The sequence below is a fragment of the Somniosus microcephalus genome, unplaced genomic scaffold, assembly GCF_052327205.1.
Source record: "Somniosus microcephalus isolate GS21.2 unplaced genomic scaffold, FLI_Smic_1.0 unresolved_chr5, whole genome shotgun sequence".
Lineage (NCBI taxonomy): Eukaryota > Metazoa > Chordata > Chondrichthyes > Squaliformes > Somniosidae > Somniosus > Somniosus microcephalus.
In genome coordinates, this window is record NW_028225183.1 from 28,118,983 (window position 1) to 28,132,729 (window position 13,747).

General features: G+C 44.6%; 1 protein-coding gene across 1 annotated transcript; it reads right to left on the reverse strand.

Moving 5' to 3' along the window:
• Positions 1-211: 211 nt before the first annotated feature.
• Positions 212-11,754, reverse strand: LOC147087779 (putative G protein-coupled receptor 139). The gene is made up of 2 exons (XM_085977834.1): positions 11,562-11,754; positions 212-2,071 (listed from the first exon to the last, which is right to left on the reverse strand). The coding sequence occupies exons 1-2, from the start codon at positions 11,626-11,628 to the stop codon at positions 1,161-1,163; spliced, it is 978 nt and encodes a 325-aa protein (XP_085833960.1). The 5' UTR covers positions 11,629-11,754; the 3' UTR covers positions 212-1,160.
• Between the last annotated feature and the right edge of the window lie 1,993 nt (positions 11,755-13,747).

A 13,747-nucleotide genomic window follows, 5' to 3' on the forward strand; every position in this document is an offset into this window, starting at 1 on the left:
CGGATTCCGGCTCCAGCCTCACGCCCAATGTGTGCCACGTGTGACTCCTGACCCGAGGCTGCAAAACCACTTTGGGACGTTCCAAGTTTGTGACAGGTGGTAAATAAATTGATATTTCCAACTTTCTTTTACAATAAAACATTTACTTTCCTAGCTATCAATAGTTCAGAAGAAAATGACCAATTTCATGTCAAATCAATTTACCCTTCAATCTTTATTCTTAATTCTTCAAAATTCACAAAGTAACTTGGACAAAAAGAACAAAGTAATACCACATTACTGTTAGAATACAGCAGGGCCAGGCACTAGTTATCCACTCAGTGACTGCCCGGAGTACAGAATGAGATCAGAGGCTGAAAATTATTTACCAGATGTGTGGAATATGAACAGCAAAAAAAAATTCAGTACACATTAAATAACAACATGTAAAATAAATTGAAGGTTGTTCTCATTGGTTGGCTAAAATTTGCTGTTACAGATCCCCCAACAGATACAACAAAAACAACTTTCTGTCAATACATTGCAAATCGATGTAGGATCAGGAAGTTCTGTGACAGTTCAGGGACGGGAATCTACTTCTTACACTTATTGCTGCCAACAAACTGCAGCTGTCAATCTTCGGCACTAAGCTCTGGGATCCACCCCTATACATTACTGGCTCTCTACCGCACTTTTGTTCTGTAACTTCCTGTGAAGCACCTTGGGATCTTTTACTCCGTTAAAGACGCTGTATAAATGTAAGATGTTTTTGCTGAGAGGCTGAGATGAGGTGGACCCAATGGAAGGAATCTCGTGAGGAGCACAATAAGCAGCACAGACTAGTTGGGCCGAATATCCGGTTTCAGTGCTGCTTAATCTTTTAATATAAGCACCAGAACTACTGCTCAGCTCTGCGTGCCTTCCTATTGACGTTGCTCTTACTCTGGAAGCTGCAAATGAAATGATGCACTATATATGCAAAAAGCTAGTGGTCCTGTCCCGAAAGACAAGGTGAGAACTCTCAGTCAGAAATGCTGCTGCGTTCTAAAAAAAGTGCTTGCCACGCCGATGGTTCTATTTTAAGATCACCAGCGATTCCTGATGTAATACAGTTGATGGCATTCTGGGGTAAGTATTAGATTTATGGGCTGGAAACACTGGGACCCGAATCTGGGCTGCGCTCAGTTGTTCTGCTTCTTAATTAATTGAATAATTGAGGCAACCGGATATTTCCCCGCACTCTTCAACTGCTCTCTGAACTTGGACTGGGTCACCCCATAAATAAATGTGTTTGTGCAGCAACTTAAATTCTGCAGCATATATCCGACTTCATTAAAGATAGATATAGAATCATTGTGATAATTGGAATCTACACCTCTAATGTAATAGTATATGAAATATATTACATATACCGACCACAGAAGTATGAAGCTGCCAGATATGGTGAAGAGTAAAATCACAGACTTCCTTCTGCTCTCCATCTCTGGGTCACTGCGATTCTCTCCCTTGCTCTCACCCCTCAGTACCTTACGGACTCGACTGGCCACTAAAATGTGTCTGACTGTCAGAGCGTTGAGCAACAAAATGAAAGCGAATGGGAGCAATGGAGTTAAAATTGTGTCAAGCCAGTCATATTCGACCCAACCGGGCTCAGAATAATAGCTTGGTTTTATGTAACAGTCCCATGGCACATTGTCGATTATCTCTCCTGGTTTAAATATAAAGTAGAAGGGAACGTTTTTTAAACAGAGCAGAATGCAGGTTGTTGCCAGAACCACAGTCGCAGTTTTCTCAGTGCAATATTTTGTTTTCAGATTCTGGCAACAAATGGCCACAAATCGATCGAAGGTGAAAGTGACGGTGAACCAGACAGAACAGTCTGTGGCTGCACCGACCAGGACAGTGCGAACACTACACACAGGAGTGATGTCCAGGAAACACATTGGGAAATAATACCAATTGATCTGGTTCATTATGACCTCAGTGATGATGACCAGTAGATCTGCCGCTGCCATCGCCACCAGATAGCGAGTGGTGCAGGTGGAGAGCCCACACTTTCCCCGGGACAGGATCACAATCGCCACTAAATTAACTGAAAAAAAGAGCAGGGAAAAGAGAATGCAAACTACTGATCAAACATTCTCCGTATCTAGGCCCAGAGAATATGGGCCGTATTTTATAACCAAGAACGGGTTGTTTTTTAGTCGGGTCAGAGATTATCAGGTTTAAATCTCCATCCGACCACAGCCCGCCTCCAGACCACCTGCTTCCGAGTTTAACAGATAAATCGGACCACCATCCTGGCTCGTGATTGGACCGCCCCCGGATTTGCAGAACCCTTCCCGTGTTCGGGGATCAGATCACACCCTGGTATTGGACAGCCATCACCCCCCGGGGCCGGGGGATCGGAAAAAAAACCAGGATCGGCCACCCAGCATCTCAGGGCCATGGACTTGGTCCTGCGATCTTCTCCAGATTCCTCCCCCCCCGACTGAAACCCAAGCTGGCCAATCCCGCTGACTTCATGCAGGGAAGCTGTCAACGACAAAACTATAACCTGCCTACCGAACCCGCCTGGTCGATATCAAAAGCACAATATTAAGAATGCTGTAACTCTGATAAATACAGATAATGATGTGGACACACATCAAGTCAGGCATCATCTGTGGAGAGAGAAACAGTGTTAACATTTAAGTTCGACTATCTTTCATCAGAACTGAAACATATTAGATATTAACAGTTTTAAAGCAATGATAGAGCCAGAGAAAAGTAGGGGAGGGGAGGAAAGAACAATTGAGAGGTCTATGCTGGGGTGGAGGGCAGAAGTGATCCAGGAATAAAATGGATAATTGGTCAAGGGAGATAGGACAATTAAAGAAATAAAAGATTGGACCAGATCAGGAATAAATGGCTGTAGCAGAATAACAGAGGGGGAGGCAAGGACGGAAAATCTGTAAAAGAGGAGAAGGTTCCAGTGGCCAGGGAATCTGGCAGAGAATGGTGGGTGGACCTCAGATATACGCACCAGCCTTCATCCTGCCCAAGACTGGTGTGCCCGCAATCTTCCAGCCACCACATCAAGCTCACGGCTAGCTGGTCAGAGACAAGGGCTACCTGCTCTCCATCTGGTTCATGACTCCCCTCTGCAGACCCAACGCCCCTGCCCAGCAGTCATATAATGAGCGCCATGCTGCCACCAGGAACATTATCGAGCAGACCATCTGCATGCTGATGCAACAGTTCCACTGCCTTGACCGATCGGGAGGAGCCCTCCAGTATTTGCTGGAGTGGGTGTCACATTTCCTGATGTTTGCTGCATGCGCCACAACTTGGGAGCCCAGCCCTTGCCACCTGGGATTACGGGAGCACCTCAGGAGGAGGAAGAGGGTGAGGAGGATGTGGAGGAGGAGTTCGAGGAGGAAGAGGAGGATGAGGACCACGAGGAGGTAGACGAGGAGGAGGAGCAACAGGAGAGAGGGAGGAGACATCCACTCTATCAGCCTTCCAGAAGGGCGGTCCGTGACCAACTCAAATAACTGACATACGAATGAAGTATACCACAGATCTCCATTGCTCACCACATCACCATCTTTACTTCAGGCCATATCACAGCGCAAAGAAGAAGTGAGAGACACCACTCAAGGATCAAAAGTTAATGAATAAATTTATGAATAATCAGTGAACACATACTTAATAAAAATGAATTAACTATTCACGCCTGTGCAGTCGCTGGGTGCTTCTCGTTACTGTGTATTTGCCCACGCCAGTGCTCCTACGATGTTTTGACCTAGTGGCTGCTGCAGGACTGGTGGAAGGCTGCTGAGTTTCCCTGCGGGATACTTAAGGTGGTCTTGAAGAGCGACTCAACCAGCTCTGGGCCTGGAATGGCCAGCTAGAGACTGCACCACCTCAGCACGGGCGGCAGTTGTCTGGGCTGGCTGGATGACAGGCAAAGGCTTAGTGGCATTTGTGGGAGCAGGAATGTTGTGATTCTGGAGAAGACAGCAGGTTCTTGCTCCACTGATGCACTGACACTCTCCCGGGGCAGCACCACATCATCCCAAGAAATCTGTTGGAACACAGATTGTTGACCTGCTGAGATATCGTGAAAGCTCTGGTCGACAGTGATAGACTCAGCCACGATGGCAGCTGTCAGAGCTGAGACTGCATGGCACCTGTCTGAGTTTGGATACCACCAAGAAAACACTGCATTACAGCACTAAACGTTGTGTCACTTCTGCCTGTGCTGCAATGGAAGCTGCCAGCTTGCCATTCACAGGCGTCTTCGGGTCTGGGACTCAAGGTCTCTCTGGGAATCTACCATTCCTTGCAGACTGGAAATGATGGGATACAAGGTGTGTGCAAAGCATTGTGCAAGTTGGTGGGCGGACTCCTCCATGCTCCTTATCATTGCCGATGTGATTTCGGGCAACCTTGCTATTGCACCTATCATCTCCCTGTGCATGCCCATCACCATTCTTCTAGCAGCCTCACCATCGAGGTCCTGATCTGAGTCCTGTGCAGCCGAACTCCCAGTCGAACTCGCCCTCCTGGGAGATGGGCCCCGAGCTACCCTTTCCCCCTTGCCTTGCTGCAGCCCACTCGTCACCGGTGCCTTCCCTTCTGCAGATCCGGCGACTATACTAGCCTGTAAAGAAGGAGTAGTGCCAGTGTCTGAGCTGGTGACTAAGGGAGAGAGAGGCAATGACTCGGTGTGTTCTTCCTCCTCCTCTTCTTCCACCTCGCTCTGTATAGTGCCCTCAGGGACAGGCTGCTCAGCTGCTTGCTCATTATTTTAAAGCTTACTGGCACAAGAGTCATGCTAAGGTGAGGGGAGGGGACAGAAGGGGAGAAATGCATGCATACAGTCTGATTAGGGGGAATGTGTGAATGGCTTGTGGCGTGAGGGGGAAGAGGGATGTTGGAAGAAGGATTAGGATAGAATATACCGTTGTTGTACCCAAGGGGGTCAACGTCGCCGGTGGCCACGGCATCCGCCACCTGGCGCCCAATAATCTGCAGCACTCGTTTCTCCAGCGCAGACAGTGGTTAGGTGTCGACTTGGACACCGCATGCGCGCTACTGCCCCCTCCTGTTCTGAACGACCTTCGAAAGGAAGGAAAGGAAAGGAAAGTGTGTGAGTGATTGTGGAACAATGTGATTGGCTGATGTGCTTGCCATCGGTGTATAGGTGTCTTTGTGTGCAAGGTGTGAGATGTGGCTGTGAGTGTTGGTGGATAGATTTTGTTGGTGGTTGAGTGCTGCGGGTGTGGTGCTTTTCGTGGAGTGTGAAGATTGGTTCAGATGGCGGTACATAGATTTGTAAAAGCATTCACTCACCCTGTCCACCCAAGTGAAGTCGCTAAATTTCTTCCTGCACTTTGTGCGGATCCAGGGGATGACAGTTCTGCCCAAGACGTGCTGCGCTACTTCCCTACCCATGGGGCAGAAGGCTTCTGGCGAGGGCCTTCTGCCACTTGCTGGGTAGTGCACCGCCATCCATCTCTCCACAGCGAACACCAATGCCTCCAATGTTTAATCGCAGAATCTGCAGGCACTCTCCCTGGGGCATGGATCTGCAATGACTACAGCTGCTTTAGTCCTCCAGCTCCTTTTTCGTGACCTGCTGAAGCTTGCTGAGGCAGCTGCACAGCCAGCCATGCTGAGAATGAAGTTCTGCAGCATCAATGATCCTTCCCTTCCAGAACAAGAAAAAGCCTGCGGCAATCATGACTTGTGATTAGAGTGCTACTGATATTGGTCCACCCTTTGAGTGTAATGCCAATGAGCTTGTGGTTAAAAACTTGAAATAGATTTCCAATCATTTATTTGAGCATTGTGCATGAATGTTGCATGCTCGCTAAAGCATTAGCGCCTGACACTAATTCTCCAACTTTTCTAATGCTACAGCCCATTCCTAGGCTATGATGAATTTCTAGCCCTCTGAATCATAGATAAGAACTGATCTGTCAAACATTAATCAGTTTCCGAAGTGCAATAATCAAAAACCACAGCCTAATATTCATCCTGACTAGTAGACAGATAATGAAATTCAGCACTCATGACCCACAGGCTTACAGGAACGTGTTGGGGGAAGTGGAATATTCAGCACTAAAACAACTGAAGTGCTTACAGTAACTACTCTTAGTGTAAGAGAAGTATTTAAACCTGTTTCTATTCTTGCAGCTCAATATCAATGCATTTCACTTCATACGCGTTTTTAAAACATCTTTACCCAAAAGCAAAAATATTCTCTTTCGCCATCAATTTCGAACATAGGATTTAGGAGCAGGAGTCGGCCACTCGGCCCTTCGAGCCTGCTGCGCCATTAAATAAGATCATGGCTCATCCGGTTAGTCCACATTCCCGCACACCCCCGATAACCTTTCGCCCCCTTGCTAACCGAGAATCTATCTACCTCTGCCTTAAAAATATTCAAAGACTCTGCATCCACCGCCCTTTGAGAGAAAACATTTGTCCTCATTTCCATCTTAAATGGGTGACCCCTTATTTTTAAATAGTGACCCCTAGTTCTAGATTCTCGCAGAAGAGGAAACACCCTCGCCACATCCACCCTGTCCAGACCCCTCAGGATCGTATATGTTTCAATCAAGTCACCTCTTACTTTTCTGAACTCCATCGGATACAAGCGAAGACTGCACAAACTTTTCTCATAAGACAACCCGCCCATTCCAGGTTTTGGTCTAGCAAACCTTCTCTGAACTGCTTCCAACGCATTTACATCCTTCCTTAAATAAGGAGACCAATACTGTACACAGTCCTCCAGGTGTGGTCTCACCAATGCCCTGTGTAACTGTAGCTTAACCTCCCTACTTTTGTATTCAATTCACAGAATCACAGAAACCTCACAGTGCAGATAGAGGCCATTTCGGCCCATCGAGCCTGCACCGACACATATCCCACCCGATCCCCGTAACCCCTGCACCAATACATATCCCACCCTATCCCAATAACCCCACGTATTTAATCCCCCTAACACTAAGGGTCAGTTTTTATCATAGCCAATCATCCTAACCCGCACATCTTTGGACTGTGGGAGGAAACCGGAGCAGCCGGAGAAAACCCACGCAAACACGGGGAGAATGTGCAAACTCCACACAGACAGTCACCCGAGGCCGGAGTCGAACCCGGGTCTCTGGCGCTGTGAGGCAACAGTGCTAACCACTATGCCACCGTGCTGCCCTCGCAATAAATTATAACATTCTATTAGCTTGCCTAATTACTTGCTGCACCTGTTGCGCTTCATGGACTAGGACATCCAAATCGCTCTGCATCTCAGAGCTCTGAAATCTCTCACCATTTAGATATTATGCTTCTTTTTTATTCTTCCTGCCAAAATGAACAACTTCACATTTTCCCACATTATGCTCCATTTGCCAGATCTTTGCCCTCTCACTTATCCTAATTATATCCCTTTATGGCCTTCTAATGTCCTCTTCACAATGTATCGTCATACCTAACTTTGTGGCATTCGCAAATTTAGCAACAATACGATCGGTCCCTTCATCCAAGTCATTTATACAAATGTACAATTTTGAAGCCCAGCACTGATCCCTGTGGCACACCACTCATTACATCTTGCCAATCAGAAAATGACCCATTTATGCCTACTCGCTGTTTCCAGTTAGCTAGCCAATCTTGTATCCATGCCAATATGTTACCCCCTACAATATGAGCTTTTCTTTTCTGCAATAACCTTTGATGTGGCACCTTAACAAATGCCTTCTGGAAATCTAAGGAGAGTACATCCACAGTTTCCCCTTTATCCACAGCACATGTTACTTCCTCAAACAACTCCAATAAATTTGTTAAACATGATTTCCCTTGCACAAAACCATGTTGACTATGCCTGATTACTTTGAACTTTTCGAAGTGCCCTGCTACAACTCCTTTAATAATCGTTGCTAACATCTTTCCTATGACAGATGGTAAGCTAGCTGGCCTGTAGTTTCCTGCTTTCAGTCTCCCTTCCATTTTGAATAAAGTTACATTCGCTATTTCCCAATCTAAAGGAACCTTCCCCGAATCTAGGGAAATTAAAAAAATTAAACGCAACGCATCAACTATCTCACTAGCCACTTCTTTTAAGTCCCTAGGATGAAGTCAATCAGGCCCGCGGACTTGATAGACCGCATCTCCAACAATTTGCTCAGTACCACTTCCCTGGTGATTATAATTATCTTGATTTCCTCCCTCCCTTCCATTTCCTGATTTCAGCTATTTCTGGGATTTTAGTTGTATCCGCTATAGTGGAGACCGATGCAAAATACCTGTTCAATTCAACAGCCATCTCCTTATTATCCATTATTAATTCCCCAGTCTCACTTTTTATAGGACCAATGCTAACTTTGTTAAATCTTTTCTTTTATAAATATCTATAAAAACTTCTACTATCTGTTTTTATATTTCTAGCTGGCTTTCACTCGTACACTAATTTTTCTCTCCTTATTAATCTTTTAGTCATTCTTTGCAGTTTTTTACATTCTGTCCAATCCTGCCACCCATCTTTGCGCAAGTTTCAGCTTTTTCTTTAAGTTTAATATTGTCTTAAAATTTTTAGTTAACCACGGATGATGGTTCCTCCCCTTGATATTTTCCTTTCTCGTTCGATTGCATATATTGTGTGTATTTTGAAACATCCCCTTAATTGTCTGCCACTACAACTCTATTGATCTATCACTTAACCTAATTTGCCAGTTCACTTTAACTAGCTCTGCTTTCATGCACTCTTAAATGTCCTTATGTAAGCTTAAATTACAAGTCTTGGACCCACTCTTCTCTCTGTCAAACTGATTGTAAAATTCAATCATATTATGATCGCTGCTACCTAGGGGCGCCTTCGCTATGAGGTCATTGATTAATACTATCTCCTTGCAGAACACCAGGTCTAATTTAGCCTGCTCTCTGGTTGGCTCCAGAACGTGATTTTGTAAGAAACTATCCAGCAAACATTCCAAGAACTCTTCATCAGTGCCAACTTTGCCCGTCTGATTTTTCCAGTCTATATGCAGTTTAAAATCCCCTGATTATTGCTGAACCCTTCTGAGAAGCTCCCATTATTTCTTCCATTTATACTCCATCCTACCATATGGTTACTGTTAGCTGGCCGGTACACCACTCCCACAAGTGACTTCTTGCATTTATCAGTTCTCATCTCTACCCAAACCGCTTCTACATCCTGGTTTCCTGAACTTAAGTCATCACTCTCTATAGTGCTAATACCATCATTAATTAACAGATCCACCCTTCCAACTTTTACCACCTTCCTGGCCTTCCTAAATATCATGTACACTTCAATATTCAGGTCCCAATCTACATAACCCTGCAGCCATGTTTCTGTAATGGCTATCAAATCAGATTTATTTATTTCTATTTGCGCTTTCAGTTCATCTGCTTTGTTTCGCATGCTAATTCCGTTCAGATGCAGTGCCTTTAGTTTTGTCTTTATATTACTTTTGTAACCTCTAGCCTTATCTGTTGATTTGCTCTTAGCTGTGTACTCTCTATAATTCCTGTCACTGTCTGTTTAACATTTTCCACGTTAATATCTTTTTCTATTGCCTTGTCTCTAATCTTTAAATTACAACATCTTCCCTAATTTGATCCCATGCCCCCAATATTTAGTTTAAAGCCCTCGCTACTACCCTAATTATACGACTCGCCAGAACACTGGTCCAAGCACAGTGCAGGTGATGACCGACCCAAATATAGATATCCTACTTTCCCCACTACTGGTGCCAGTGCCCTAGGAATTGAAACCAATTTCTCCCACACCAGGCTTTCAGCCACGCATTCATCACTCTTATTTTATTTACGCTATGGCAATTTGCTCGTGGCTCGAGTAATAATGCAGATATTGTTACCCTTGATGTTCTGCTTTTTAGCTTAACCCCTAGCTGCTCATACTCTCTCAGCAGAACCTCTTTCCTAGTACTACCTATATCGTTGGCACCTACATTGACCACGACCACTGGCTCCTCCCCCTCCCCCTGCAAGTTCCTGTCCAGCCCAGAGCAGATGTCCCGAACCCTGTCACCGGGCAGGCAACACAGCTGTCTGTAATCTCACTCTTGGCCACAGCGAACTGTTTTTATTCCCTGACTATGCTGTCCCAAATTACTGCTACATTCCTATTAACTACCCCCGCTTGAACGGCTTCCTGTATCTCGGTGCCATGGTCAGTTTGCTCATCCATCCTGCAGCCACCACTTTCATCCATACTGTTCGCAAGAACCTCAAACCTGTTGGACAATTGCAAAGGCTGAGGCTCCTCCACGTCCTGGATCCCCATACCTGCCTCACTCGCAGTCACATACTCATGCCCTGGACCACTGACCAAATCAGAAGACACTATCCTAAGGGGTGTGACTGCCTCCTGGAATAAAGTGGCCAGGTAACTTTCCCCCTCCCTGATGCATCGCAGTTTCTGCACCTCGGCCTCCAGCTCATCAACTCTGAGCCGAAGCTCCTCGAGCCGCAAACACTTACCGCAGATGTGCTCATCCTGGATCACGCATCCAGTAGCTCCCACATACTGCAGTCGCCACACATCACCTGCCCTGCATTAATTATAGAGGTTTAATTACTTTATTTTTATTAATTAATAAACGATACTACTTTTAATAAGATTTGTTACTGATACAAATTAGTACTATTGAAACCTTACAATTACTAATAAATGTTCTTGGCTTTAAATGATAAGGGCAGTGAGCAAAATACTCACCAACCAATCCCTTAACCTTTTCCCTGTGATGTCACCTATTATTTTTCTCCAAATGCGGGGAGTGGGAGCGGGGTGGTGCCACTGAGCCGAACGTCCGCTGGTTCTCCGTACCCTCTTGTAAAGCTTTGTAACTCCTGCTATCCTGGAAGCTGACAAAGATAGAAAAAGAAAGGAACAGCTCCCTCCCCGAACTCCCTCTCTCACCAAACTCGCAGCTCTACACTCTGTTCCGAGCTGCACTTCATAATACAAATGGAGGGGAGAAATCAGTCACCTAAAATAGTGATTACAAAGTCGAACTGAATTCTTCCACGCCAGTTAGTGATCCACACTCAGTAAAATTCTACAGTGAGAGATACTCCAAGTAATACATATTCACTGGGGTCAGGTGTTCCACTCCAGTTAGTGATCCACACCAGTAAAATTCTACAGTGAGAGATACTCCAAGTAATCCATAGTCACTGGGGTCAGGTGTTCCACTCTGGTTAGTGACCCACACTTAGTACAATTTTACAGTGACAGACCATTGCACTAACACCTTTTCTCAGAGACATTTCCCGGAATGAGGACTGATTTAACTGTACATCATATTCCACTAACGGCAATAACTTGATCATTCAGAGAGCCTGTGCGCTACAAACAGGTATATTTTCAGTTCAGGAAATGGCATTAAACAGGTTGTGTCAAGACACTAGACTTAACGAAATTACCAAACACTGATCGCACGTCTGTAAAACTATGTCCACTAGACGAGCATGTAACATTATCAGCCAGAGAGCTAAAGCAGAGAACAGCTCACAGACAGATTTACACAACTTCAATGGTTATTATCACTTACCAGGAACTCCAATGACGGCAAGGATCATGTAATATATTTTCTGGACACTCTCAAATGTGTGATACATTTTCTGTGTGAAGCGATGTGTCCGTGTTGCAGGCAATCTCTCTGAATTATACTCTGAGCCGAATCCCACAGCCTTTCATTTATACCCTGCGCGATCTCCACGGGGAGATTGAGGTTGCAACATTGTTAAAAGGTTGAACAAACAAGTTACGACAGCCAAGTTAATTCCCTGTTATAATGGAATATATTTAGCGCTGAGTTTTAAATTGAAAACCCCAAAGACTTGAGAATTCTGATCATATTAATTAACCAATGAAAATTGCAAGCTGTGTTCTCCCAGCACTAGGTTTGTTGTTTCAAACACCTTCAGTACATCTCATATCTCATATTGTTTCTGTGATGTCCTTCATGCTGTTGTGCTCATTCAGTAATCAAACTGCAAATGCTAGAGTGCCCTCTCCGTGCAGCACTCTGGGCTGGGGCTGCGCTCTTAATTTACCCATGTCCTAAACGACCATTACCTCTGAAACCAATATATACGCTAAAACTAATGAATCTATTAAACCAAATAAAAATAAAATATCTAATAAAGCGCATCAAACTAATACAGCCCCTCAAGCTATTACAGTCTCTCAAACTAATACAGTACGCTAATATAATAAAGCACCACAAACTAAGACAGCCTCTGAAACTAATACAGGATCTCAAACTAATATAGACCCTCAAACTAATACAGACCCTCAAACGAATACAGCCCCTCAAACGAATACAGCCGCTCAAACTAATAGAGAACCTCAAACTAATAGAGAACCTCAAACTAATAGAGAACCTCAAACTAATAGAGAACCTCAAACTAATAGAGAACCTCAAACTAATGGAGAAGCTCAAACTAATGCAGCACCGCAACCCAATGTAGCACATGAAATTAATACAGCACCTCAAACCAATACAGATCAACACCATCCAGTTAAAAGGATCCTGATTGATAAGCACGCAATTCACCACCTTAATCATTCAACGTGGCTGCAATTTGTCTGTGGGGTAATGTAGCTATTGGTTATGATACTGGATTGGTAATCCCGAGGCCTGACTAATGATCCAGAGACATGAGTTCAGATCTCCACCACGGCAGCTGGGGAATTTGAATGAAGTGAATGAATATAAAAAATGCATACTATCTACAAGCTTCACTGCAGCAACTCGTCAAGGCTTCTTCCACTGCATCTCCCAAGCCAAAACCTCTACCACCTTGGCAGACAATGGCAGCAGACGCATGGGAGAACCACCTCCAATTTCCCATCCAAGTCACATAACATCCTGACTTGGAAATATCGCCATTGACTCATTGCCGCTGTGCCAAAATCCTGCTACACCCTGCCTAACGGCACTGTGGGAGTACATTCACAACACCGATTGCAGCAGTCCAGGATGTTAGCTCACCACCACCTTCTCAAGGGCAATTGAGGAGTGGCAATAAAGGATTGTCTTCCCAGCGACATCCACAACTCATTGAGGTGTAGCTTAAATAACTCGATCAATTAAATAAAACTGACCACTTCACATCAACAAAATTGAACAGAAACTTGCCGCCCGAGCAGATTCTAACCAAGCTACCTGTAACTGACCAAATGACATCTACCTGATCGTGCACCAATAAACTAAACAAAATAACCACAATCTGACTGAAATCGTAGAAACTCTCCACATGAAAACAATCTGACCGATATCCCAGAAACTTTTCAACTGACCAAGATTTGGTCCTGTGTAAAGTGACATGATTAATTAAAAATGTCCTCGTAAAGGACCCCTTGGAATGAGTGACCATAACATGGTTGAATTCCATATTCAAGTAGAGGGTGAGAAGGTTGGATCTCAAACAAGCGTGCTGAGCTTGAATAAAGGAGACTATGAAGGTATGAGAGCGGAATTGATTACAGTGGACTGGGAAAATAGATTAGAGGGTAAGACGGTACATGATCAGTGGTGTACATTTAAGGAGTTATTTTACAACTTGCAAAAAAAATATATTCCACTGAGGAAAACAGGGTGTAAAAGAAAAGATCGCCATCTCTGGCTAAGTAAAGTAATTAAGGATAGTATCCGACTAAAAACAAGGGCATATAAGGTAGCCAAATCTAGTTGGAGGATAGAAGATTGTGAAGTCTTTAAAAGGCAGCAAA

Bases quoted from the DNA above. Each gene is read 5' to 3' on its own strand.
- LOC147087779 (XM_085977834.1), bottom strand. From the start codon at position 11,628: ATGTATCACACATTTGAGAGTGTCCAGAAAATATATTACATGATCCTT. The intron at 2,072-11,561 runs GTAAGTGATAAT...TCTTTTTTTCAG, and splicing joins TGCCGTCATTGGAGTTCCTG to TTAATTTAGTGGCGATTGTG.